The 22,091-nt window shown below is 48.9% G+C and overlaps 1 protein-coding gene across 1 annotated transcript in view; it reads right to left on the bottom strand.

The window, feature by feature from the left end:
- Window positions 1-22,091, bottom strand: part of LOC140134602 (phospholipase A2 inhibitor gamma subunit B-like) — a 50,356-nt gene that overhangs the window by 8,053 nt on the left and 20,212 nt on the right. The window contains exon 2 of the mRNA XM_072155036.1: window positions 1,432-1,551. Within this exon, the coding sequence (XP_072011137.1) occupies window positions 1,432-1,551 (120 nt within the window). The remainder of the gene's footprint in view (window positions 1-1,431; window positions 1,552-22,091) is intronic.

Genomic DNA, 22,091 nt, shown 5'->3' with positions numbered 1-22,091 from the left:
GGTTCTGTTAATGAATAGATATTGAGCTTGGTTCTGGTGCTGTATTTTTGTACTGAGCTTGGCTAGGGTTCTGTTTTTAGAACAGAGCTTGGTTCTGTTAATGAATAGATATTGAGCTTGGTTCTGGTGCTGTATTTGTGTACTGAGCTTGGCTAGAGTTCTGTTTTTAGAACAGAGCTTGGTTCTGTTAATGAATAGATATTAAGCTTGGTTCTGGTGCTGTATTTATGTACTGAGCTTGGCTAGGGTTCTGTTTTTAGAACAGAGCTTGTTTCTGTTAATGAATAGATATTGAGCTTGGTTCTGGTGCTGTATTTGTTTACTGAGTTTGGCTAGGGTTCTGTTTTTAGAATGGAGATAAGTTCTGTAAATGAATAGATATTGAGCTTGGTTCTGGTACTGTATTTTTGTACTGAGCTTGGCTTAGGTTCTGTTTTTAGAACAGAGCTAGGTTTTGTTAATAAATAGATACTGAGCTTGGTTCTGGTGCTGTATTTTTGTACTGAGCTTGGCTTGGGTTCTGTACTTATATTTGGTACTATACATATTTTAATTAAAAGGGTGGTCCATAAATGTGTTGGATGGTGATTTTTGATTCAAATTACACCAGTGGTCTAAATATAGTAGCTATATGAGTTTTTATGGGCCTCATATGATGTGTGTATGTGCTTAATGGCTATTTATGTATTAAGAGGGTCTGGTGTATTTTTATTTAGTGTATATTGAAGAAGAAGGGGATCAGAAATAAATAAATGTGTTGAATAGATGTAACTGGTATATAGTTATCTGTATTGAAGAAGATTGAGGCTGAAAATAATCCTATGTGGCGATACTATGTTGCTGCCTTTGATACCAAGGATCCAAAGATCAAATCTGATATAAAATACATTATAAAAGTTGCCTGTTGTATTTGGAGTCATATCCGGAGCAGTGTGAGTGCTGAGAGGAGACTGTCCTCCATGTGAGGGGGGGGTGGGGCGGACGCAGTGGGGCAGATTTACTTACCTGGTCCGTTCGCGATCCAACGGCGCATTCTCTGCGCTGGATTCGTTCCGGACGGGATTCATCAAGGCAGTTCCTCCGACGTCCACCAGGTGGCGCTGCTGCGCTGAAGTTCCCTGAAATGCACCGAAGTTCTCGATCCTATCCTGGATGAAGGTGAGTGCAAGCTCCGCGACACAATTTCCTTTGTTAAATGCGGCGTTTTTTCCGAATCCGTCGGGTTTTTGTTTGGCCACGCCCCCCCGATTTCCGTCACATGCATGCCGGTGCCGATGCGCCACAATCCGATCGCGTGCGCCAAAATCCCGGGGCAGTTCAGATACAATCGGCGCAAATCGGAAATATTCGGGTAACACGTCGGGAAAACGCGAATCGGGGCCCTTAGTAAATAACCCCCAGTGTATCACAACATTAAAAATGCTCACGTACCTATAAAGGTCTCTGTGTATTTTGACACACAGATGTCAGCTGATGAAGGGCAGGGCGCCGTCTTCCCTGTACAGGGGACATCAGTGGCATCCTGACATTGTACACAGGATAAGGAGAAACCTGGAAGGAGATGGAAATGTATATTATTCTCATTGATAGTCCAGTGGTGTTATTAGGAGAGGCTGGGCCCAAAAGCTGATTTATGCATAGCACCACCTAAAAAAATATACATATTTGTTCACTCACAATGTATACACTCATGCACACACTTTTATGCACTTATACACATAAAATACACATAAAGTATACTATATATATGTATATATATATATATATATATATATATATATACACACACATGCATGCAGTTTAAGCACACCATATATATACACATACACAGGGCCGTATTAAGGGTGGTGTGGGCCCCTGGGCGCAAACTGGTGGGGGCCCTTCCAACAATGTATTTGGAGGTGTATAGCCTTCCACCCCCTTTAGTATACAGCCTGCCAGCCCCCTGTAGTATGTAGGCTGCCAGCCCCCTGTAGTATGTAGCCTGCCAACCCCTTGTAGCATATAGCCTGCCAGACCCCTGTAGTATACAGCCGCTAGACCCCTGTAGTATACAGCCACCAGCCCCCTGTAGACTTTAGCCGCCAGTCCCCTGCAGAAAATGGCAATCTCGGCGATCTCTCCCAGCGAAGGCAGCTGTGTCTCAATGAGATAGCTGTCATCCTAGACCCCTATGTGCGTTGCAGGCGGCCACGGGCCGCTGCGCATTGCACACAGAGATGGTCAGTGACTCAGCTGAGCTGAGTCGCTGACTGTCGGGAACTGGTGGGGGCCCCTTAAAAAGTGAAAGTGGTGGGGGCCCCGGGGCTCGAGCACCATGAGCCCCTCCTTTAATCCGGCCCTGCACATACATACAGCACCATATAAAACACATACATTATATGCACACCAAATAAACACACATCATACAGCATGAACATACATACAGTATATGCACACCATATACACACACATACACGATATACAGACATACATGCAGTAACAGATACACCCATACAGCATAGACACAGACATAAAGCAAATGCACATCACATATGAACACATATAGACCAAATACATATCACATATACACACATACAGCAAATATGCACATACTTAGAATACCATTTACAGACATAGAGCATATGCACACACATACACAATGGGGCAGATTTACTTACCCGGTCCATTTGCGATCCAGCGGTGGGTTCTCTGATGCTGATTCATGTCTTCCGGCGATTCACTAAGGTAGTTCCTCCGATGTCCACTTGGTGTCGCTGCTGCGCTGAATTCCGTCGGAGTTCACTGAAGTTCACCAAGCCAGGCCAGGTGCAGGTAAGTGCGTGTGAAGCGACACATTTTTAAAAAAAAATATGCCGGTTTCTCCGAATCCGACGGGTTTTCTTACGGCCACGCCCCCCGATTTCCGTTGCGTGCATGCCGGCGCCGATGCGCCTCAATCCGATCGCATGCGCCAAAAACACCGGGGCAATTCAGGGGAAATCGGCGCAAATCGGTAAAATTCATGTAACCCGATGTAAAAACGCGATTCAGGCCCTTAGTAAATGACTGCAAATGTGCAGCATAACATGTAAATACAACCTTCATTCTTTTGCGTCCTTTGGGGTCCCCTGACACTATGGGGCCCATAACAGCTTCAAACGTATTCCGAGACCCATTCTCGGCTCTTAATCATACTTCGATTACAAATAAGGCTCAAAACCCATTATGTGTTTTTTATAAGATTTTTTTAATATGGCTTTATAAGAACCACCAGCCAGTTCCAAAAGCTGCATTTCTCTGTCTGTGTCCTATGTCATATAGGCTGATAGTCCTGCAGCAACTGCTGATGTCGCTGCTTGGAATCCTGGATTTCCTCTGGATTTAAAGTTGCACCTGCCCAGGAACCTTCACCACTTCTCATCCGACCAGGAGCGGACTAAGACCATCATGGTTCCTGGGCCGTATGAATATTATAGTCCCTACAAGTCTGGAGTCAGTTCCTACATAAGGTCCTAGAATAAAGCTTCTTGGGTAATGCAGGATGTGTCCCTTCTGCTGCTTTATATCTGGGGTTTGAGGACTTCAAAGATCCTGAAATGGCTCTCCTGTGCTATTGTGTGAAAGAAGGAACAAATGGGTGAAGGTTCTTTTGATTATAAAATTTGGCAGATAGTTTGGTTGTCCATGGGCCCCCTAGAAAGCTTGGGTCCCAGGCTACGGCCAGAACCGCCAGAACCGCCAGAACTGCCTATAAGATATTCTTTTACTGTGTACGGCCATCTTTCTGATCCTTCAGTTTATTTACATTTCTTGGTATGGACGGCTCCTCTTATGCAGGAAGCCTTTCCTTTCTCCAGGGCTTGTATCTTGGCTTTCAGCCTGGCAGTGTCAGCGTTAGTCTAAGTCTGCTCTGGGTGTGAAGCTGTTCCTCAATTAACCTTTACACTATTTAACTTGCTCCAAGCCTGGAGTGTTTTCGTCCTCCTTTACCTGTTTTCGACATGGATTGGTAAGCAGGAGCCTAGGACTCACCTCAATTTCTCATACCTAGAACCTAACTGTACCCTGGAAGATGACAGTTCATGGGATGTTATGCCAGATGAGCATAAGAAAAAGGGAGGGGGACAGAGAGAAACAGCGCTACCTAGTGTGAGATAATCCTTGGTTATTTCCGGGGTGCTCTTGAGTAACAGGTGCTCTTAGGTGAGATTGGATACTCACCTTTGCTGGTTGTGCTAGAGACAGGCAAAACGCTGGGTCAGGCATATGTAATGAGTAACCACTGCCGTGTCCCCACCCTTGCCCCAAGGTTGGGTAACAAGAGCGTATAGCAAATGGGCTGGAGGGTAGGTCACTGGTTGTACCACCCTATGTGTAAAAATGGGACGTCTGAAAGGTGCTGGTCCTCAGGGGTAAAAGGTTTCCTTTTATTCAGAGATATTTTGGACAACGCGTTTCGCACGACAACGAGTGCTTACTCAGGTCTAGGCTTGTTGTGCTGGAGTGCTGCAATAATCTAGATTATTGCACCACTAGATTATTGCAGCACTCCAGCACAACAAGCCTAGACCTGAGGAAGCACTTTATCTGTAACTTTAGTCCCTATCATAATGATAGTTTTTTGGTGCAGAGATGATGCCCTGAACGTTCTGTCACCTTTTCTCAGTCTCCTTTCATTATTGCTGACAAATGAGATCTAACAATTTGAGACAAATTTGGCGCTAATTTAGGCGCAAATGAATCGGACATGAGACAAATCCAAAATGCATTTACTAAGGCAGAACTAGATCCATCATAGATCAGGAGCCAAAAAGAAGAACAAACCAGGCACAAAAATAGGCGAACCTGAGACCCCCTATGATTAATGTCCCCCATAGTGTCCAAATCCTGTCCACCCCCTTCCAACCTAATCCCTAAACCAACTTATATACACAAATACTATAATAATATTTATAAAACAATACACTAAAACACACATCAAATCTCTAAACAAATCCAAACCACATAAAGCACAGTTTCAGCACCTGCAAGCCCTACATCTCTATATGCTCAGAACACAAAACAAAAATCTACAGTGCAGCTTCAGCCCAACATTAGGAGAGGAGATGACAGACTAAGGGACACTAAAGGAGAACCCCCTCCAAAGGAGAGAGGCCCTCCCCGTGCCCAGCCTCACATACTCCAGAGAGCGCACCCTCACCAGGTCAGCCAAAATGTTCCTAACCACCTCATACAAAGGGACGGTTTTACGCTGCTTAGAAACTAAGCACTGTGCGGTCCAGGCCACCCAGGCCTCTGAATGCTCCATAGGCCCACTCTGCATAGGAGAGATCGGCCAACCCAGGCCAATGGATGCAAGTGCCCACCCGGTTGTACATCTCTGTGTTAAAGGGGCACTGAAGCAGGAAGTGGTCCATGCTCTCCAGCAGGCCACCGCACTCCTCCCGGGGACAACCCCTTTCCTCAGAGCTCCTACACTTCAGATTGTCCCTCCCACACAGCTTTCCATGGAAGCAGCGCCAAGCGAAGTCCCAAAACTTCAAGGGGATCCTGATGGAATTCAACAGACTCAAACCCACCCTCAGATCCTGACTTGGGCAATCCCTGAGGGCCAGAGGCTTCTGGAAATGGGTCAACAGAACCCTCTTATCAAGGAGGTTCTGCGACATGGTCCTGATCTCCCACATTCCCAAGCCCAAACGACGGATCACCTTGAGAACCGGGGTAGCGTAAGCCGAAAGATGCCCATGCGGTGTACGGAGATCCTTCAGGTGCCCTCCTGTATCCTATTCATGGAAGAAAGGCCTAAACCATACCCTACAGGTGTATACCCATGGAGGAGCCCTCTCTTTCCAGAGGTTTGCTACATTGATCTTAAGAAAGGTATTCACTAGGAACACCACAGGATTGACCATACACAACCCTTATTTCCCATAATCCCTCTCAAGAACCAAAGATGCGTGCCTATCATACTGACACCTCTTCAGCAAATATTTCACTCTGGAGATGTCCTCACAACTACCTCCAGTTGAGACTAGATGCTCGAATTACCTCCTCAGGCCCTGATACAGGCGATACCTGTCCAGGCTCCTGAGGCTCGAGAGCTGGCGGAAGAATCTCGCCACACTTTTCTTGAACATCTCCCATCACTCTGACTTACTGATACAAAGGCCCAGCAAAGGTACCTGGCTCTGAAGAAAGTCCTCAAAGGATTGTCTGATCTCCGCTTCTTCCAGGAGAGACGAATTGAGCTTCTAATAGCCCTTTCCCATCCAGGGAGTTTTCAGACTCAATTCAGAGAACACAAAATTAAATAGTGGTCGGAGAACTCCACCTCCACAATGGACACTGCTGAAGAAATGACTTCTTCCTTTAAATAAAACCTGTCTATTCTAGACCTGCAAATACCCCTATAATAGGTGAACCCCGCGTGGCCTGGGGTGTGCCGGATGTGGACATCCACCAGGCGAGCCTCACTAGCTATGCTATTAAGGGCAACGCTATCATAAGTCAGCTTGTCTCTGGAACCTCCCCTATCCTGGGACCTCGTGACAGCATTGAAGTCCCCTCCAAAGACCACCTGCCGACTTGTAAAAAAGAAGGGCTTTATCCTCATACAGAGACACTTCATGTTCCACTTGGACTTGCTAATTAGACAAAGTTCTTGTCCCTTCATGAGGACATCCAGGATCGGGCACCTCCCCATTTCTAACTCAATAACTCGTCTGCATTCTACCGGTGCGGTAAATAGTACCGCCACTCCGCTAAACTGCCCGGCCGCAAGAGACCAATAGGAAGGCCCGTGTCTCCATTCCCTCTTAGCTTTAAATACCGCCGCCAAATCTGGCAGCCTGGTCTCCTGCAAAAATAAAATGTCAGCTTCTACACGGCCGAGAAAATCAAAGGCCACAAATCTAGTCGCATCAGACTTAATGCTGGCGACATTAATGGATGCCAACGTCAACGGAGTGGGTGCCGCCATCATGAGTGATTGAGTTAAACAGCTTTTTTCTAAATACTTCCTTTCCCCTGACTGTCCTCTGAAGATGATGCCTTTTCCCTTTTACCTTAAGAATTGTGGCAAATTCTCTTCAATAAAAATTGATGTGTCCATATCATTATTGGCCCCCAAGGACCCACCTTTACCACCCTCTTTTTCGTCCTTGTCTCCCAAATCTGAATCAGTCTCCCACTCTGAGCATCTTCAGAGGATAGAGACTCGGCGCCCCCCGCAGGCTGCTCCGCCACCTCCAGAACCCCACCCTCAGCCTCTCCTTCTGAGGAGGCGATCTCACAGAAGGTGAGGAACCGGTTGGAAAGCTCAACCAGAGGGGAGGAAGTTTTCCCTTCCTTAGGTACCTTAGATAGGCCACATTTTTTCTTTTTCTGATAACTCTTATTTTCTAGCCATATCCTGTTATCCTCATCCATACTCTCATAATGGGAGGACGTGGAGGACATGGCACCTTTCTCGCGCTCCATCCTCCTGACCTCCTCCTCCAACTCATCATCCCTCAGGGCCTCAGTAGCATGACCAGCCTCTGAGGAAGGACCCAGGGTCACCCCAGCAACCTGAGGCTTCCCCAGTTCTCTCCCTTTTTTCTGTACTTCAAGCCATCTCAACTGAGAAGGTGACTTATTCTTGTTTTTCTTCACAGGCCTCTCAGCTCCTCCACCTCCGCCCCAGACCAAATACCATATTCATCGCGGTTTTATGAGGTACCTGAACTACTTCGCCATAACGACTGAGCCAAGTCATGATGTCTATGAGAACTGTCAATCTGTGGAATAGCCTGCCTCAGGCGATGGTCACAGCAGGGACAGCAGAGAGCTTCAAGAAGGGTCTAGATGCCTTTTTACACCTAAATAACATTGATGGTTATGTTATATAGAATTGTTTCCCAGAAATCCCTTCCTCATCCAATCCCTTCCCTTCCTTGGTTGAACTTGATGGACAAATGTCTTTTTTCAACCGTATAAACTATGAAACTATGAAACTATACAAGAAAGTGACTCGTTAGGGGTCAAAACAGTCACTTTCTTGACTGTGTTTTGGTGAGACACTGCTTGCACAGCAAAGACTTGCCAGGCGGGCTTGCTCTTTGCCAGCTCATAATTTCACCAGAAGAGCTCCAAGCCCTCCGTCCGAAAGCTGACATTGAACTCCGGAGTACCATAAGGATGTATCAGGACAAAGGTGTCACTAGCCCTGAAGTTCATCTTCAGGAGGAGCTCCACCACCATTGACCTGGGTTGGCATGCATCACTGCCCCTCCAGGGAAGACGAACCACATTCCTATAGGCAGCTCCGGGCCCAGTTGTGAGTAAAGACCATACGCCCCCCTTTGCTCTTGGAAGGCTGCCAGGCCATGCCTGTCTATGCAGAAGGATAGATCAACCTCTCTTCCCTCTACAGTGATTGACGTTTCCCCTCTCCTAAGAACCTCCAGAAGACGCCTTTGCAAAAAGTTCACCCCACTTACCCCAGGGGTGACATATGCATAGCTCCATATGGGGGTGCAGATTTACCAGCACTCATACCAGGATCACTCCCCTCAGCATCATTCACCACTTCCACACTCACCACACTATGTACAACACTGCCCCTCACCCCTGCATCAGCCACACCAGCTGGGCCAGGGGCACCTGGAGTTGCCTTGGCGTCACTGGACACTGGGGGTAGAGCCACCTCCATAGCTGATTCAGCCTGAGAATAGGCAGCTCCAACCCCAATGTTACTTGTGCCGTCTGTCTCACTGGCATTAACCCCTTGTTGTCCCGCAGTTTTTTTTTAAGGTTTGGACTCTTGTCCTTACAGTCTCCAGATGGTCTCTTATTTTCATTCACATCTCCAGTGTCTGATGCCCCGATACAAAACAACACTTTTCCTGCGTTTTTTCCTGCAGGCTGCACAGGATGTTTGGGAGGCTCCGCACCACAAGCCCCAGCAGCCCCATCACACTGCCACAGCGCTAGGGGCCACAGGAGCCACCACCCCTGGCACCGGGCCACTCCACTCCACCAGGCACACAGTACCAGGACCTGCCGGATCACCAATGTCTTCCCTGCACCATACTTGCTACTACAAAGCTGGTGCTCTGCTCCATGATGGAACGTGGCTTTGCAATCTCCCTGCACCCTGGCCGCTGCCATCACTTTCCTCCTCCAGGTCGGCAGAGCCGCAACCTGATGGTAATGCCGCCTGTCGTGTGAGGCCTGCTGGTGTTGGTGTAGGCCACCAGACGGACATGGTCGGTCTGCCTCATCCTCTTTATCATCCCCATCATCCGCCTGGATCTCAAGCCCCTTCTGCTTTCTCAGCTGCTCCTGGCGTACAGTATTTCATCAAATCTGGCTTTATTTTCCAGCTTTTCCTGGAACGCACCACTGTTGTCTCAGATAAGACGTCACTTGTCCTCCAGAGAGGTGACCTCGGCTTTAAGTCTGTTTATGGTGGTCAGAAGATCAGATTTATTTTTCTTAGTGGCCACGCCTGGTAGTGCCATGGTCTCCCGTATCTCCTCCTGGAGCCTCCTCAGTGCTTTGCCAGCTTCCTCGTACTCACGGAGGAGCTCAGCAATCCGGAAGCCATAGATGGTAGCAGATGACCCCATGCCTTTTCCACACCTCCATGAGCACCTAGTTTTCCAGCTGAACCACCCAGCTTTCCTGCACAGACACCTAGCTTTCCAGGAGGAGCACTCAAGCTGATGTCAATTGACTTGATCTTCTGTGAACCGGAGACCTTGTGGCTTTCCTGGGTCATGGGGGTGGCAGCCGAGGTCACATCGCTGCGTTCTTGACTTCGGTCAGATCTTCTTACGCCATTAGTTTTGGCCGGTAACTGGCTTCTCCTGCCTCCCACCGGCCTGGTCCGGGAGACAGGAGCCTGGGACTTTCCTGCTTGATTCATCCCACAGAATCCACTCCCTCCCAGGGGAGGAGAGAGCAGGCCTGGGTGGATTGGTCTTACACCAGGTGGTGCAGGAGCTCATCCATAGACAACCACACCCTTCAGTGGCACACAACATAATGAAGTGCAGGAACTATTCTGCTGCTGGTGCAGTCACTGTGTACATGCATGACATTACTTATCCTGTACTGATCCTGAGTTACATCCTGTATTATACTCCAGAGCTGCACTCACTATTCTGCTGCTGGTGCAGTCACTGTGTACATACATGACATTACTTATCCTGTACTGATCCTGAGTTAAATCCTGTATTATACTCCAGAGCTGCACTCACTATTCTGCTGCTGGTGCAGTCACTGTGTACATACATGACATTACTTATCCTGTACTGATCCTGAGTTACATCCTGTATTATACCCCAGAGCTGTACTCACTATTCTACTGCTGGTGCAGTCACTGTGTACATACATGACATTACTTATCCTGTACTGATCCTGAGTTACATCCTGTATTATACCCCAGAGCTGCACTCACTATTCTGCTGCTGGTGCAGTCACTGTGTACATACATGACATTACTTATCCTGTACTGATCCTGAGTTACATCCTGTATTATACTCCAGAGCTGCACTCACTATTCTGCTGCTGGTGCAGTCACTGTGTACATACATGACATTACTTATCCTGTACTGATCCTGAGTTACATCCTGTATTATACTCCAGAGCTGCACTCACTATTCTGCTGCTGGTGCAGTCACTGTGTACATACATGACATTACTTATCCTGTACTGATCCTGAGTTACATCCTGTAAATCTTTTATTTTATATAAAAGTGAAAAACATAACAATAATAAACTTAAATAAAGCCACAACTTCTGGCAAAAGAAATACAAAAGAACAAATATAAACGAAAATAAACTTACAAAACCTCCTGGCCCAGCCACACACACACCACACACTCAGCATGAAAACAGACAAAACCATCACCCAGTCCCACCACCTAATTTTTTTTTTTTATATCAAAATACACATAAATAAATAAATAAACAATAAATAAATACAGAAATAACAATGAATATAACGGAAATAACATTAATAACATTAAATAACATAAAATATAACTAACTAAATCCCACGCCCATCACCCTCCCCCCCCAGACACTGGTCTAACGTCCAAAGTCCACGCTATATAGTCCAGACCAGTGCCCAGGATCGTATAGTCCAAATCCCGTCCACCCCCCTCCCAACCTAACACCCTAACACCAACACCCCAAAACCAACCAACCTATATACACAAGAACTATAACTACATATAACTATATCACACTGTACACAAGATACAAACACATTAAACATATCAACATATATCAAAACCACATAAAGCCCAGGTTCGGCGCCTGCAAGCCCCTACATCACTATAACCTCAGATACAAAACAAAAATCTACAGTGTCAGCTTCAGCCCAACACCAGGAGAGGAGATGACAGACTAAGGGACACTAAAGGAGAACCCCCTCCAAAGGAGAGAGGCCCTCCCCGTGCCCAGCCTCTCATACTCCAGAGAGCGCACCTTCACCAGGTCACCCAGAATGTTCCTAACCACCTCATCCACCGGGAGGATTTTACGCTGCGTCGATACTAAACACCGTGCGTTCCACGTGTGGTACCTGACCACTAGACTAACTAGGAATAACGTGCAGCGGTCCCGGCCACCCAGGCCTCTGAATGCTACATAGGCCCACTCCGCATAGGAGAGACCGGCCAATGGATGGAAGCGCCCACCCGGTTGTACACCTCTATGTTAAAGGGGCAATGAAGCAGGAAGTGGTCCATGCTCTCCAGCAGGCCACCGCACTCCTCCCGGGGACAACCCCTTTCCTCAGAGCTCCTACACTTCAGATTGTCCCTCACACACAGCTTTCCATGGAAGCAGCGCCAAGCCAAGTCCCAAAACTTCAAGGGGATCCTGATGGAATTCAATAAACTCAAACCCACCCCAAGATCCCGACTTGGGCAATCCCTGAGGGCCAGAGGCTTCTGGAAACGGGCAAACAGAACCCTCTTGTCAAGGAGTTTTCTCGACAACGTCCTGATCTCCCACATTCCCAGACCCCACCGGCGAATCACCTTCAGAACCGGGGTAGCGTAAGCCGGAAGATGCCCATGCGGTGTACGGAGATCCTTCACTTGCCCTCCTGTCTCCCATTCCTGGAAGAAAGGCCGAAACCATCCCCTGCAGGAGTATACCCACGGAGGAGCCCTCTCTTTCCAGAGGTTTGCTACATTGATTTTAAGAAAGGTATTCACTAGGAACACCACAGGGTTGACCATACACAACCCTCCTTGTCTCCTCGTGCGGTAAGTAACCTCCCTCTTGATAAGGTTCAGTCTATTCCCCCATAACAGCTGGAAGAAGAGACTGTAGACCCGAGTCCAGAGGGGTTCTGGCAACATGCACACACTGCCCAGATATATCAGCAATGGGAGCAGGTAAGTTTTGATCAGGTTAACCCTTTCTCTGAGGGTCAAAGACCAACCCTTCCACTGGTCCACCCTCTGAGCGGCGATCTTAAGCCTGCCGTCCCAGTTTTGCATGGGGTAATCCCCCTGGCCAAATTCGATGCCTAGAACTTTGGCAGAGTCTTGGGGCCCTGGAAGAGTGTCCGGGAGATCAAAGCCTGGATCCCCCTCTCCCAGCCAGAGACTCTCACACTTATCCCGGTTGATCTTGGACCCAGAAGCCTCTGAGTAGCGGTCAACCTCTGACATCACCCATTGCGCCTCCCCTCTCGAGGACACAAAAACGGTGGCATCATCGGCGTACGCTACCACACTTAGAGTGGCTTCCGGTGCCGCCTGGTCCATCCCGACTCCCACCAACGGCCCACGATCAACCCTCCTAAGGAATGGGTCAATCGCGAACACGTATAAAAGTGGGCTCAGAGGACAACCCTGGCGAACACCAGACCCAACCTCAAAAGAGCGGCCAATCCAACCGTTCACAAGCGGGAAACTCTCTGCCCCTGCGTACAAAACTTTCAGCCAATTGACAAACTCCCCCGGCAGGCCATACCTCAGAAGGACAGACCAGAGGTACTCGTGGTTGACCCGATCAAACGCTTTTGCCTGTTCCAAGGACAGCAAGTACCCCTTCCAGTTACCAGCCCTGCCCTGCTCCACTGCCTCCCGGACACAAAGCACAGCACTAAATGTACTGCGGCCTGGAACAGAGCAGTGCTGGGTCCCCGAAAAGAGCCGGGGCGCAAACTGCACCAGCCGATTAAACAGCACCATTGCCAAAACCTTTCTGTCCGTATTGAGAAGCGCTATGGGACGCCAGTTCTCAATACGAGATCGGTCCTTACCCTTTGACAGGATGATCAGGGCAGACCTCCTCATTGACTTCGGCAGAGCGCCCGAGGAAAGACACTCATTGAATACCTCAGTCAAGAGGGGAACCAAGGCGTCCTTAAAGGTCTTATAAAACTCAGATGTTAAGCCATCCGGACCCTGCGATTTCTTGAGGGCGAGCCCTTCAATCGCCCGGCTGACTTCCTCTTCCCTGATCATCTCTGTCAAAACATCAAGAGAGGGGTCTACTCCTGGCTCAGGGACAGTTTCAGCCAGGAAAGCCGACATCACATCCCGATCTAGATCCTTCCTGCCCAAAAGGTGTGAGTAGAAGGATCTGACGACCTCCAGAATCCCTGATCTGGACCTTTTCAGGGATCCCGTACTGTCAACCAGTCCTGTGACAACTTTACCATTCACTGACATCTTGCAGTTTCTGTAAGGGTCGGGCGAGCGGTATTTCCCGTAATCCCTCTCAAAAACCAAAGATGCGTATCTATCGTACTGACACCTCTTCAGCAAGGATTTCACTCTGGAGATGTCCTCACGACTACCTCCAGTCGAGACGAGATGCTCGAGTTTCCTCCTCAGGCCCTGATACAGGCAGTACCTGTCCAGGCTCCTGAGGCTCGAGAGCTGGCGGAAGATTCTCGCCACCCTTTTCTTGAGCATCTCCCACCACTCTGACTTACTGCTACAAAGGCCCAGCAAAGGTACCTGGCTCTGAAGAAAGTCCTCAAAGGATTGTCTGATCTCCGCTTCCTCCAGGAGAGACGAATTGAGCTTCCAGTAGCCTCTTCCCATCCGGGGGGTCTCTGTAACATTCAGAGAAAACAAAATTAACCCCTTAACGCTCTGCGCCGTAGCTCTGAGTCCTCTTCATACAAAGGTGGGGGTTTTTGCATAATGCATAAAACCCCCACCGCTAATAACCGCGGTCGGTGCTAGCACCGATCGCGGCTATTAACCCCCCCCCCGTTGCCGCCGGCAAAGTCGCCGGCGGCATTTAAAAGACGGCGGCGCGCGGGCGCCGCTATCTTTTTTTCGATCGCCACGCCCCCGAACGTCATCGGGGGGCGGCGATCGGTTGCCATGGTAGCCTCGTGTCTTCTTTTGACACGAGGCTATAAGGCAGCTGCAGATTCGTTACGATGAGCCAGTGGCTCATTGTAATGAATGTGCTGCAAAAATGCCATATATTGCAATACAGAAGTATTGCAGTATATGGTAGCAGCGATCTGACCATCTAGGGTTAATGTACCCTAGATGGTCTAAAAGATAGTGAAAAAAAAAAGAAAAAAAAAAGTTTAAAAAATAAAAAAAATTTATAAAATATTAAAAGTTCAAATCACCCCCCTTTCCCTAGAACGGATATAAAACATAATAAACAGTAAAAATCACAAACATATTGGGTATCTCCGCGTCCCAAAATGCCCGATCTATCAAAATATAAAAACGGTTACGGCCGGCGGTGACCTCCGTGGCGGGAAATGGCGCCCAAATGTCCGAAATGCGACTTTTACACCTTTTTACATAACATAAAAAATGAAATAAAAAATGATCAAAATGTTGCACAGACCTCAAAATGGTAGCAATGAAAACGTTGCCTCATTTCGCAAAAAATGACCCCTCACACATCTCCGTGCGCCAAAGTATGAAAAAGTTATTAGCGTCAGAATATGGCAAAAATTTTTTTTTCTTTTTTGTACACATTCGTTTAATTTTTGAAAACACAATAAAACCTATATAAATTTGGTATCGCCACGATCGCACCGAACCTAAGAATCAAGTAGGCATGTTATTTGGAGCGAAGAGTGAAAGTCGTAAAAACTGAGCCCACAAGAACGTGACGCACGTGCGGTTTTTTTTCAATTTTTCCACATTTGGAATTTTTTTTCAGCTTCGCAGTACACGGCATGTTAAAATAAATAACATTACGGGAAAGTAAAATGTGTTACGCACAAAATAAGCCCTCACACAGGTCTGTACACGTAAAAATGAAAAAGTTATGGATTTTTGAAGTTGGAGAGCGAGAAATGAGCCGAAAAACCCTCCGTCCTTAAGGGGTTAAACAGTGGTCGGAGAACTCCACCTCAACAACGGACACTGCTGAAGAGATGGCTTCCTCCTTTAAATAAAACCTGTCTATTCTAGACCTGCAGCTACCCCTATAATAGGTGAACCCCGCGTGGCCTGGGGTGTGCCGGATGTGGACATCCACCAGGCGAGCCTCACTGGCTATGCTATTAAGAGCGACGCTATCATAAGTCAGCTTGTCTCTGGAACCTCCCCCATCCTGGGACCCCGTGACAGCATTGAAGTCCCCTCCAAAGACCACCTGCCGACTTGTAAAAAGGTAGGGCTTGATCCTCATAAAGAGACACTTCCTTGGACTGGGGACCATAGATGTTAATAAGACGAAGTTCTTGTTCCTTCATGAGGGCATCCAGGATCAGGCACCTCCCCATTTCTAACTCAATAACTCGTCGGCATTCTACCGGAGCGGTAAAAAGGACCGCCACTCCGCTATACGGCTCGGCCGCAAGAGACCAATAGGAAGGCCCGTGTCTCCATTCCCTCTTAGCTTTAAACACGGCCGCCAAATCTGGCAGCCTGGTCTCCTGCAAAAATAAAATGTCGGCTTCAACACGGCCGAGAAAATCAAAGGCCGCAAATCTAGCCGCATCAGACTTAATGCTGGCGACATTAATGGACGCCAGCGTCAACGGAGTGGGTGCCGCCATCATGAGTGATTGAGTTAGACGGCTTTCTTTTTACCCATCTTACCACCACCCTCGGGAAATGAACACCCCCTTTTTAGACATATTGTGGTGTCCATCTCCCGCACCTCTGATGCTTCAGGGGCAGATCCAGGACCTGCCCCCTCATCCTCGTCTCCAGACTCTGGGCCAGTCTCCCCTCCTGAGGACCCTGACCCAGGCTCCGCCACCTCTGGCCCTTCACCCTCAGCCCCTCCATCGGCAGGAGAGGCTCCATCCAGGGCCAGGAATCGATTTGAAAGTTCGACCAGCGGGGGGTTGGTTGCACCTTCCTTGGGTACCTTAGTCAGGGTGGGAGAAGATCTTACACCTCCCTTCTTTTTACCCTTTTTCTTCTTTTTGGCGCCACGCTTACGCTTTTCCTCTAGCCATGCCCTATTATCCTCGTCCATACTCTCATAATGGGAGGAGTCTGAGGACGTGGCACCTTCCTCTCTCTCGATCCTCCTGACCTACTCGTCCAGTACATCATCCCCTGGGGCCTCAGCGACAGGTGTGGTCTCCAGGACAGCGCCAGAGGTTGTCCCAGCAGCCTGAGACTCCCCCCGCTCTCTCTCCTGTTGACGCTTCTCTAGACGCCTTAGCTGGGCAGGCGTCTTTTTCCTGTCTTTCTTCCCTGGCCCCTCCATTCCTCCGCCTCTGCTATTCCCCTCCCCAGCAGATTCAGCCTCATGGCTTTCATCCGCTGAGGCTGAGCCTGCATTAGCGAAGGAAAGAGGACAACGACTGTACGGGTGACCGAGATCACCACACAGGTTACACCTAATCTGCCCTGTACAGGATGCAGCGAGATGGCCGACACCCCCACACAACGCACACTTCTGCACGGTTCAGTTTGCGCTGAAATGTGTGGGGTCACCGCACCTGTGACACAGCTTAGGCTGCCCCCGGTAGAAGATCAGGATCCGATCCCTCCCCAGGAAGGCTGATGAAGGGATGTGGGCGACTGAGTTACCTGAACGCCTCAACTTCACCATGAAGGTCCAGGCCCCTGACCAGATACCATACTCATCACGATTTTTCTCGGGTACTCCCAGTACCTCTCCATAACGATTCATCCAGGTCATGATGTCAAAGCAAGATAGTGATTCGTTACGGGTAAGAACGGTCACTTTCTTGAGTTCGCTCTGGCGGGACACTGCTTGCACAGCAAAGTCCCGCCACTCGGGCTCGTTGTATCTCAGCTCATAGTTGGACCAGAAGAGCTCAAGCCCCTCCGGCCGAACAAAGCTGATATCAAACTCAGATGTACCATAGGGATGGATCAAGGCAAAGATGTCAGCCGCCTTGAAGTCCATCTTCAGCAGCAGCTCAACTACCCGTGCCCGAGGGGGACACACATCACTGCCACGCCACCGAAGACGGACCACATTCCTACGGTTAGCACCCGGCCCGGTTGTCGGGAGCGACCATGATGTCTCCCTGCCTCTTTGCTCTCGGAAGGCAGACAGGCCGTGCCTCTCTATCCAAAATGACAAGTCAACCTCCTGCCCCGCTACATTGATCGTCCTTTCTCCCTTCTGTAAGGCCTGCAGGAGGCGCCGTTGCAAAAAGCCGTCCCCAGAGCCCAGAGACGAGGATGATGGAACCCTACTTCCCCCAGCAGCGACACTAGCATAGCTCTTAACGGGGGCCGCCACTGGGGGAGCAACCGGACCAACCCCTGCACCCACCACATTAACACTGCCCACCTCCATGTTATACTCGCCACTCACACCACCAGTCACTCCATCACCCACCCCCAAAGCTGGCAAAGATTTTGCACTACTCACATTATCCACCACAACATTACTGACACCACTCACACTGGCTGGACCAGCAACAACATTAGGGTACATGACCACCTCCGCATCTTCAGGCACAAGGGACGGGGGTCCCCCCGCAGAGCATTGCCCAGAGGGGACACCAACTCTTGTCACACTTGTGCCCTCCGCATCATCGGTAGCAGATGTTATTTTACTTCTCCTGGGGCTTGGTAACATTCGCCGCTGCTCTTTAGCCGGTGTGAGGCGCCGCTGATCTTCAATTTCCACAGAATTCAAATTATCCCCAACACCAACACAGAATAACACTTTTTGTCTGGGAGGTCCGGAACCCTCAGCCTCAGCGACCCCTCCACACTGCCGCCGCTCCATAACCAAGTGATCAGCGGCAACAGCATGAAGAGGAGCCGAGGCATCGGAAGCTGCCACCAGTGCCGGGCTATCCCCCCCTCCCAGCGGGGGACGCACCACAGCACTGGATTTTGATGTTATCGCCACTGCCGAGCCGCCCTGACTGTCCGGCCTTGCGGCCGATGCCTCCCCTGCTCCCCCACTGTTACCACAAACAGAGACGGAGCCCATCGCCACATCAGATGTCACACCTGTAATCTCCCTGCACCTTTGCACCGGGTCCACAGCAGAACTCGGGGGGGTTTGGGTAGCAGGGCTTGCACAGTGAGCTGACCCTGCGCTTTGCCCGGGGGGGTGCACAGGGAGGGGGTAAAGATGAAATGTACCTCTTCTTGCTGCTTGGGCCTGGTCTTCTTCGCCTTCCTCCAGCTGCTCCCCCCAGCGGCTTCCTCTGGGAGCTCATCACCAAAAGAAAAGTTCTCCATGCGAACTGGGAACTCGAGCAGCCGGATCTCCGCCATGAGCGCCCCTCCCTGGCTGCCGGTGTCACTGTCCTCCCCCGAGCGAGGTGTTACTGCTGGCTGTCCTGCAGGGGGCCCACTGCACGAGGCCTGCTGATCTTCCTGCAGGCCGCCAGGTGTGTCCTGCTGATCGTCATCATCATCATCATCCTCCTCCTCCTCCTCCACCTGGCTTGCAGGCTGCAACCCCATCAGCCTTTGCTCTCTGTTATCAGCCATCTGAGCAAATCGGTCATCATTAATCAGTTTTTCCTTAAACGGTCAGCTGTTATCACAAATAAAGGTCTTTCTTTTTGTCAGCTTGTCAATCTCTGCCTTTAGATGATTAATCTCTCCTTTAACCTCCGTCTTGAGCTTCTTTGGCGCCGTGTTCGCCCTGGCGCGGGCACATCGCAGCTCCTCCCGGAGCCTCCTGATGGTCTTGGTCGCCTCTTCGTACTCACAGAGGTGGCTCTGGACCCGGGAGGCATAGGTGGACAAAGACTCCCGGGGTCCCTGCACCGCCCAGCCTCCCCCTGCATGGTCAGCCTTACCTCTGTGAGCACTCCGCTTCATAGCTCCAGCCCCGGAAGGACCGCTGTCACCCGCACCATCATGGACATCCAGGTTCTTGCTGCGCCGCCTCACACCAGACTCAGGGGGAGCAGGAGCAGTATTACTACAACTCCTGGTGGAACGTCTCACCCCTGAGTCCTCCATAGCGCTGGCCGGTTCCTGGCTACCCCTGCCCCCCGCCGGCCTGGCCCGGGAAGCAGGAGCCTGGGGCTTGCCGCTCTGGCTCATGCCTGGAAACCCACCCCCTCCCTGGGAGAGGAGAGAGCAGGTCCCAGGTGGAGGTGGATTATTCCTGGAGCTCAAAGCAGCAGCAGCACACAGCCTCTCACAGCAACAGACAGAGATAACGAGCTAACGAGCTCCAGAGATGCACTCACTATCTGCTGCTGGTGCAGTCACTGTGTACATACATGACATTACTTATCCTGTACTGATCCTGAGTTACATCCTGTATTATACCCCAGAGCTACACTCACTATTCTGCTGCTGGTGCAGTCACTGTGTACATACATGACATTACTTATCCTGTACTGATCCTGAGTTACATCCTGTATTATACCCCCAGAGCTGCACTCACTATTCTGCTGCTGGTGCAGTCACTGTGTACATACATGACATTACTTATCCTGTACTGATCCTGAGTTACATCCTGTATTATACACCAGAGCTGCACTCACTATTCTGCTGCTGGTGCAGTCACTGTGTACATACATGACATTACTTATCCTGTACTGATCCTGAGTTACATCCTGTATTATACTCCAGAGCTGCACTCACTATTCTGCTGCTGGTGCAGTCACTGTGTACATACATGACATTACTTGTCCTGTACTGATCCTGAGTTACATCCTGCATTATACCCCAGAGCTGCACTCACTATTCTGCTGCTGGTGCAGTCACCGTGTATATACATGACATTACTAATCCTGTACTGATCCTGAGTTACATCCTGTATTATACTCCAGAGCTGCACTCACTATTCTGCTGCTGGTGCAGTCACTGTGTACATACATGACATTACTTATCCTGTACTGATCCTGAGTTACATCCTGTATTATACCCCAGAGCTACACTCACTATTCTGCTGCTGGTGCAGTCACTGTGTACATACATGACATTACTTATCCTGTACTGATCCTGAGTTACATCCTGTATTATACCCCCAGAGCTGCACTCACTATTCTGCTGCTGGTGCAGTCACTGTGTACATACATGACATTACTTATCCTGTACTGATCCTGAGTTACATCCTGTATTATACACCAGAGCTGCACTCACTATTCTGCTGCTGGTGCAGTCACTGTGTACATACATGACATTACTTATCCTGTACTGATCCTGAGTTACATCCTGTATTATACTCCAGAGCTGCACTCACTATTCTGCTGCTGGTGCAGTCACTGTGTACATACATGACATTACTTGTCCTGTACTGATCCTGAGTTACATCCTGCATTATACCCCAGAGCTGCACTCACTATTCTGCTGCTGGTGCAGTCACCGTGCATATACATGACATTACTAATCCTGTACTGATCCTGAGTTACATCCTGTATTATACTCCAGAGCTGCACTCACTATTCTGCTGCTGGTGCAGTCACTGTGTACATACATGACATTACTTATCCTGTACTGATCCTGAGTTACATCCTGTATTATACTCCAGAGCTGCACTCACTATTCTGCTGCTGGTGCAGTCACTGTGTACATACATGACATTACTTATCCTGTACTGATCCTGAGTTACATCCTGTATTATACTCCAGAGCTGCACTCACTATTCTGCTGGTGCAGTCACTGTGTACATACATGACATTACTTATCCTGTACTGATCCTGAGTTACATCCTGTATTATACCCCAGAGCTGCACTCACTATTCTGCTGCTGGTGCAGTCACTGTGTATATACATGACATTACTTATCCTGTACTGATCCTGAGTTACATCCTGTATTATACCCCAGAGCTGCACTCACTATTCTGCTGCTGGTGCAGTCACTGTGTATATACATGACATTACTTATCCTGTACTGATCCTGAGTTACATCCTGTATTATACCCCAGAGCTGCACTCACTATTCTGCTGCTGGTGCAGTCACTGTGTATATACATGACATTACTTATCCTGTACTGATCCTGAGTTACATCCTGTATTATACTCCAGAGCTGCACTCACTATTCTGCTGCTGGTGCAGTCACTGTGTACATACATGACATTACTTGTCCTGTACTGATCCTGAGTTACATCCTGCATTATACCCCAGAGCTGCACTCACTATTCTGCTGCTGGTGCAGTCACCGTGTATATACATGACATTACTAATCCTGTACTGATCCTGAGTTACATCCTGTATTATACCCCAGAGCTGCACTCACTATTCTGCTGCTGGTGCAGTCACTGTGTACATACATGACATTACTTATCCTGTACTGATCCTGTGTTATTGTCCTGTGGGTTACTATATGACACTTTAGATTTGAAGCTGAGGATGTGTGTCACTCTTACAACTGTAAATATATGATAATTAATTTCCAAGCATAAAAATAAGTACAATCTTTGTAATATTTTCGTGTCCTCTATTCCTATCTTTTTTTTTGTATAATTCTTTTATTGAACAAGATATGTGGTACAACAAGAATCGGCATTGTAAAGCACAGAAATTGTACAAAAACAGGGAGATATAAGCGCCTCTCGCGCACGCAGGCGCAGGTGCCCAGGACTAACAATAGTGCTTTTAATCAAGTCATACAATTTTAAGTACGCCTGTAGTTAACAGTTTGCATAAGCACATATTGTCAGGCTTAGAGGTTGTGGATCCTCTGAACCACTGCGGACGATGGCACAAGCCACTACCTGGGACCGGAGTCTAAGTGGCAC

This window comes from Engystomops pustulosus, chromosome 6 (assembly GCF_040894005.1).
Source record: "Engystomops pustulosus chromosome 6, aEngPut4.maternal, whole genome shotgun sequence".
Classification (NCBI taxonomy): Eukaryota; Metazoa; Chordata; class Amphibia; order Anura; family Leptodactylidae; genus Engystomops; species Engystomops pustulosus.
The sequence above is the reverse complement of the archived record's forward strand: the minus strand, read 5'-3'. Positions and strand labels throughout refer to the sequence as shown.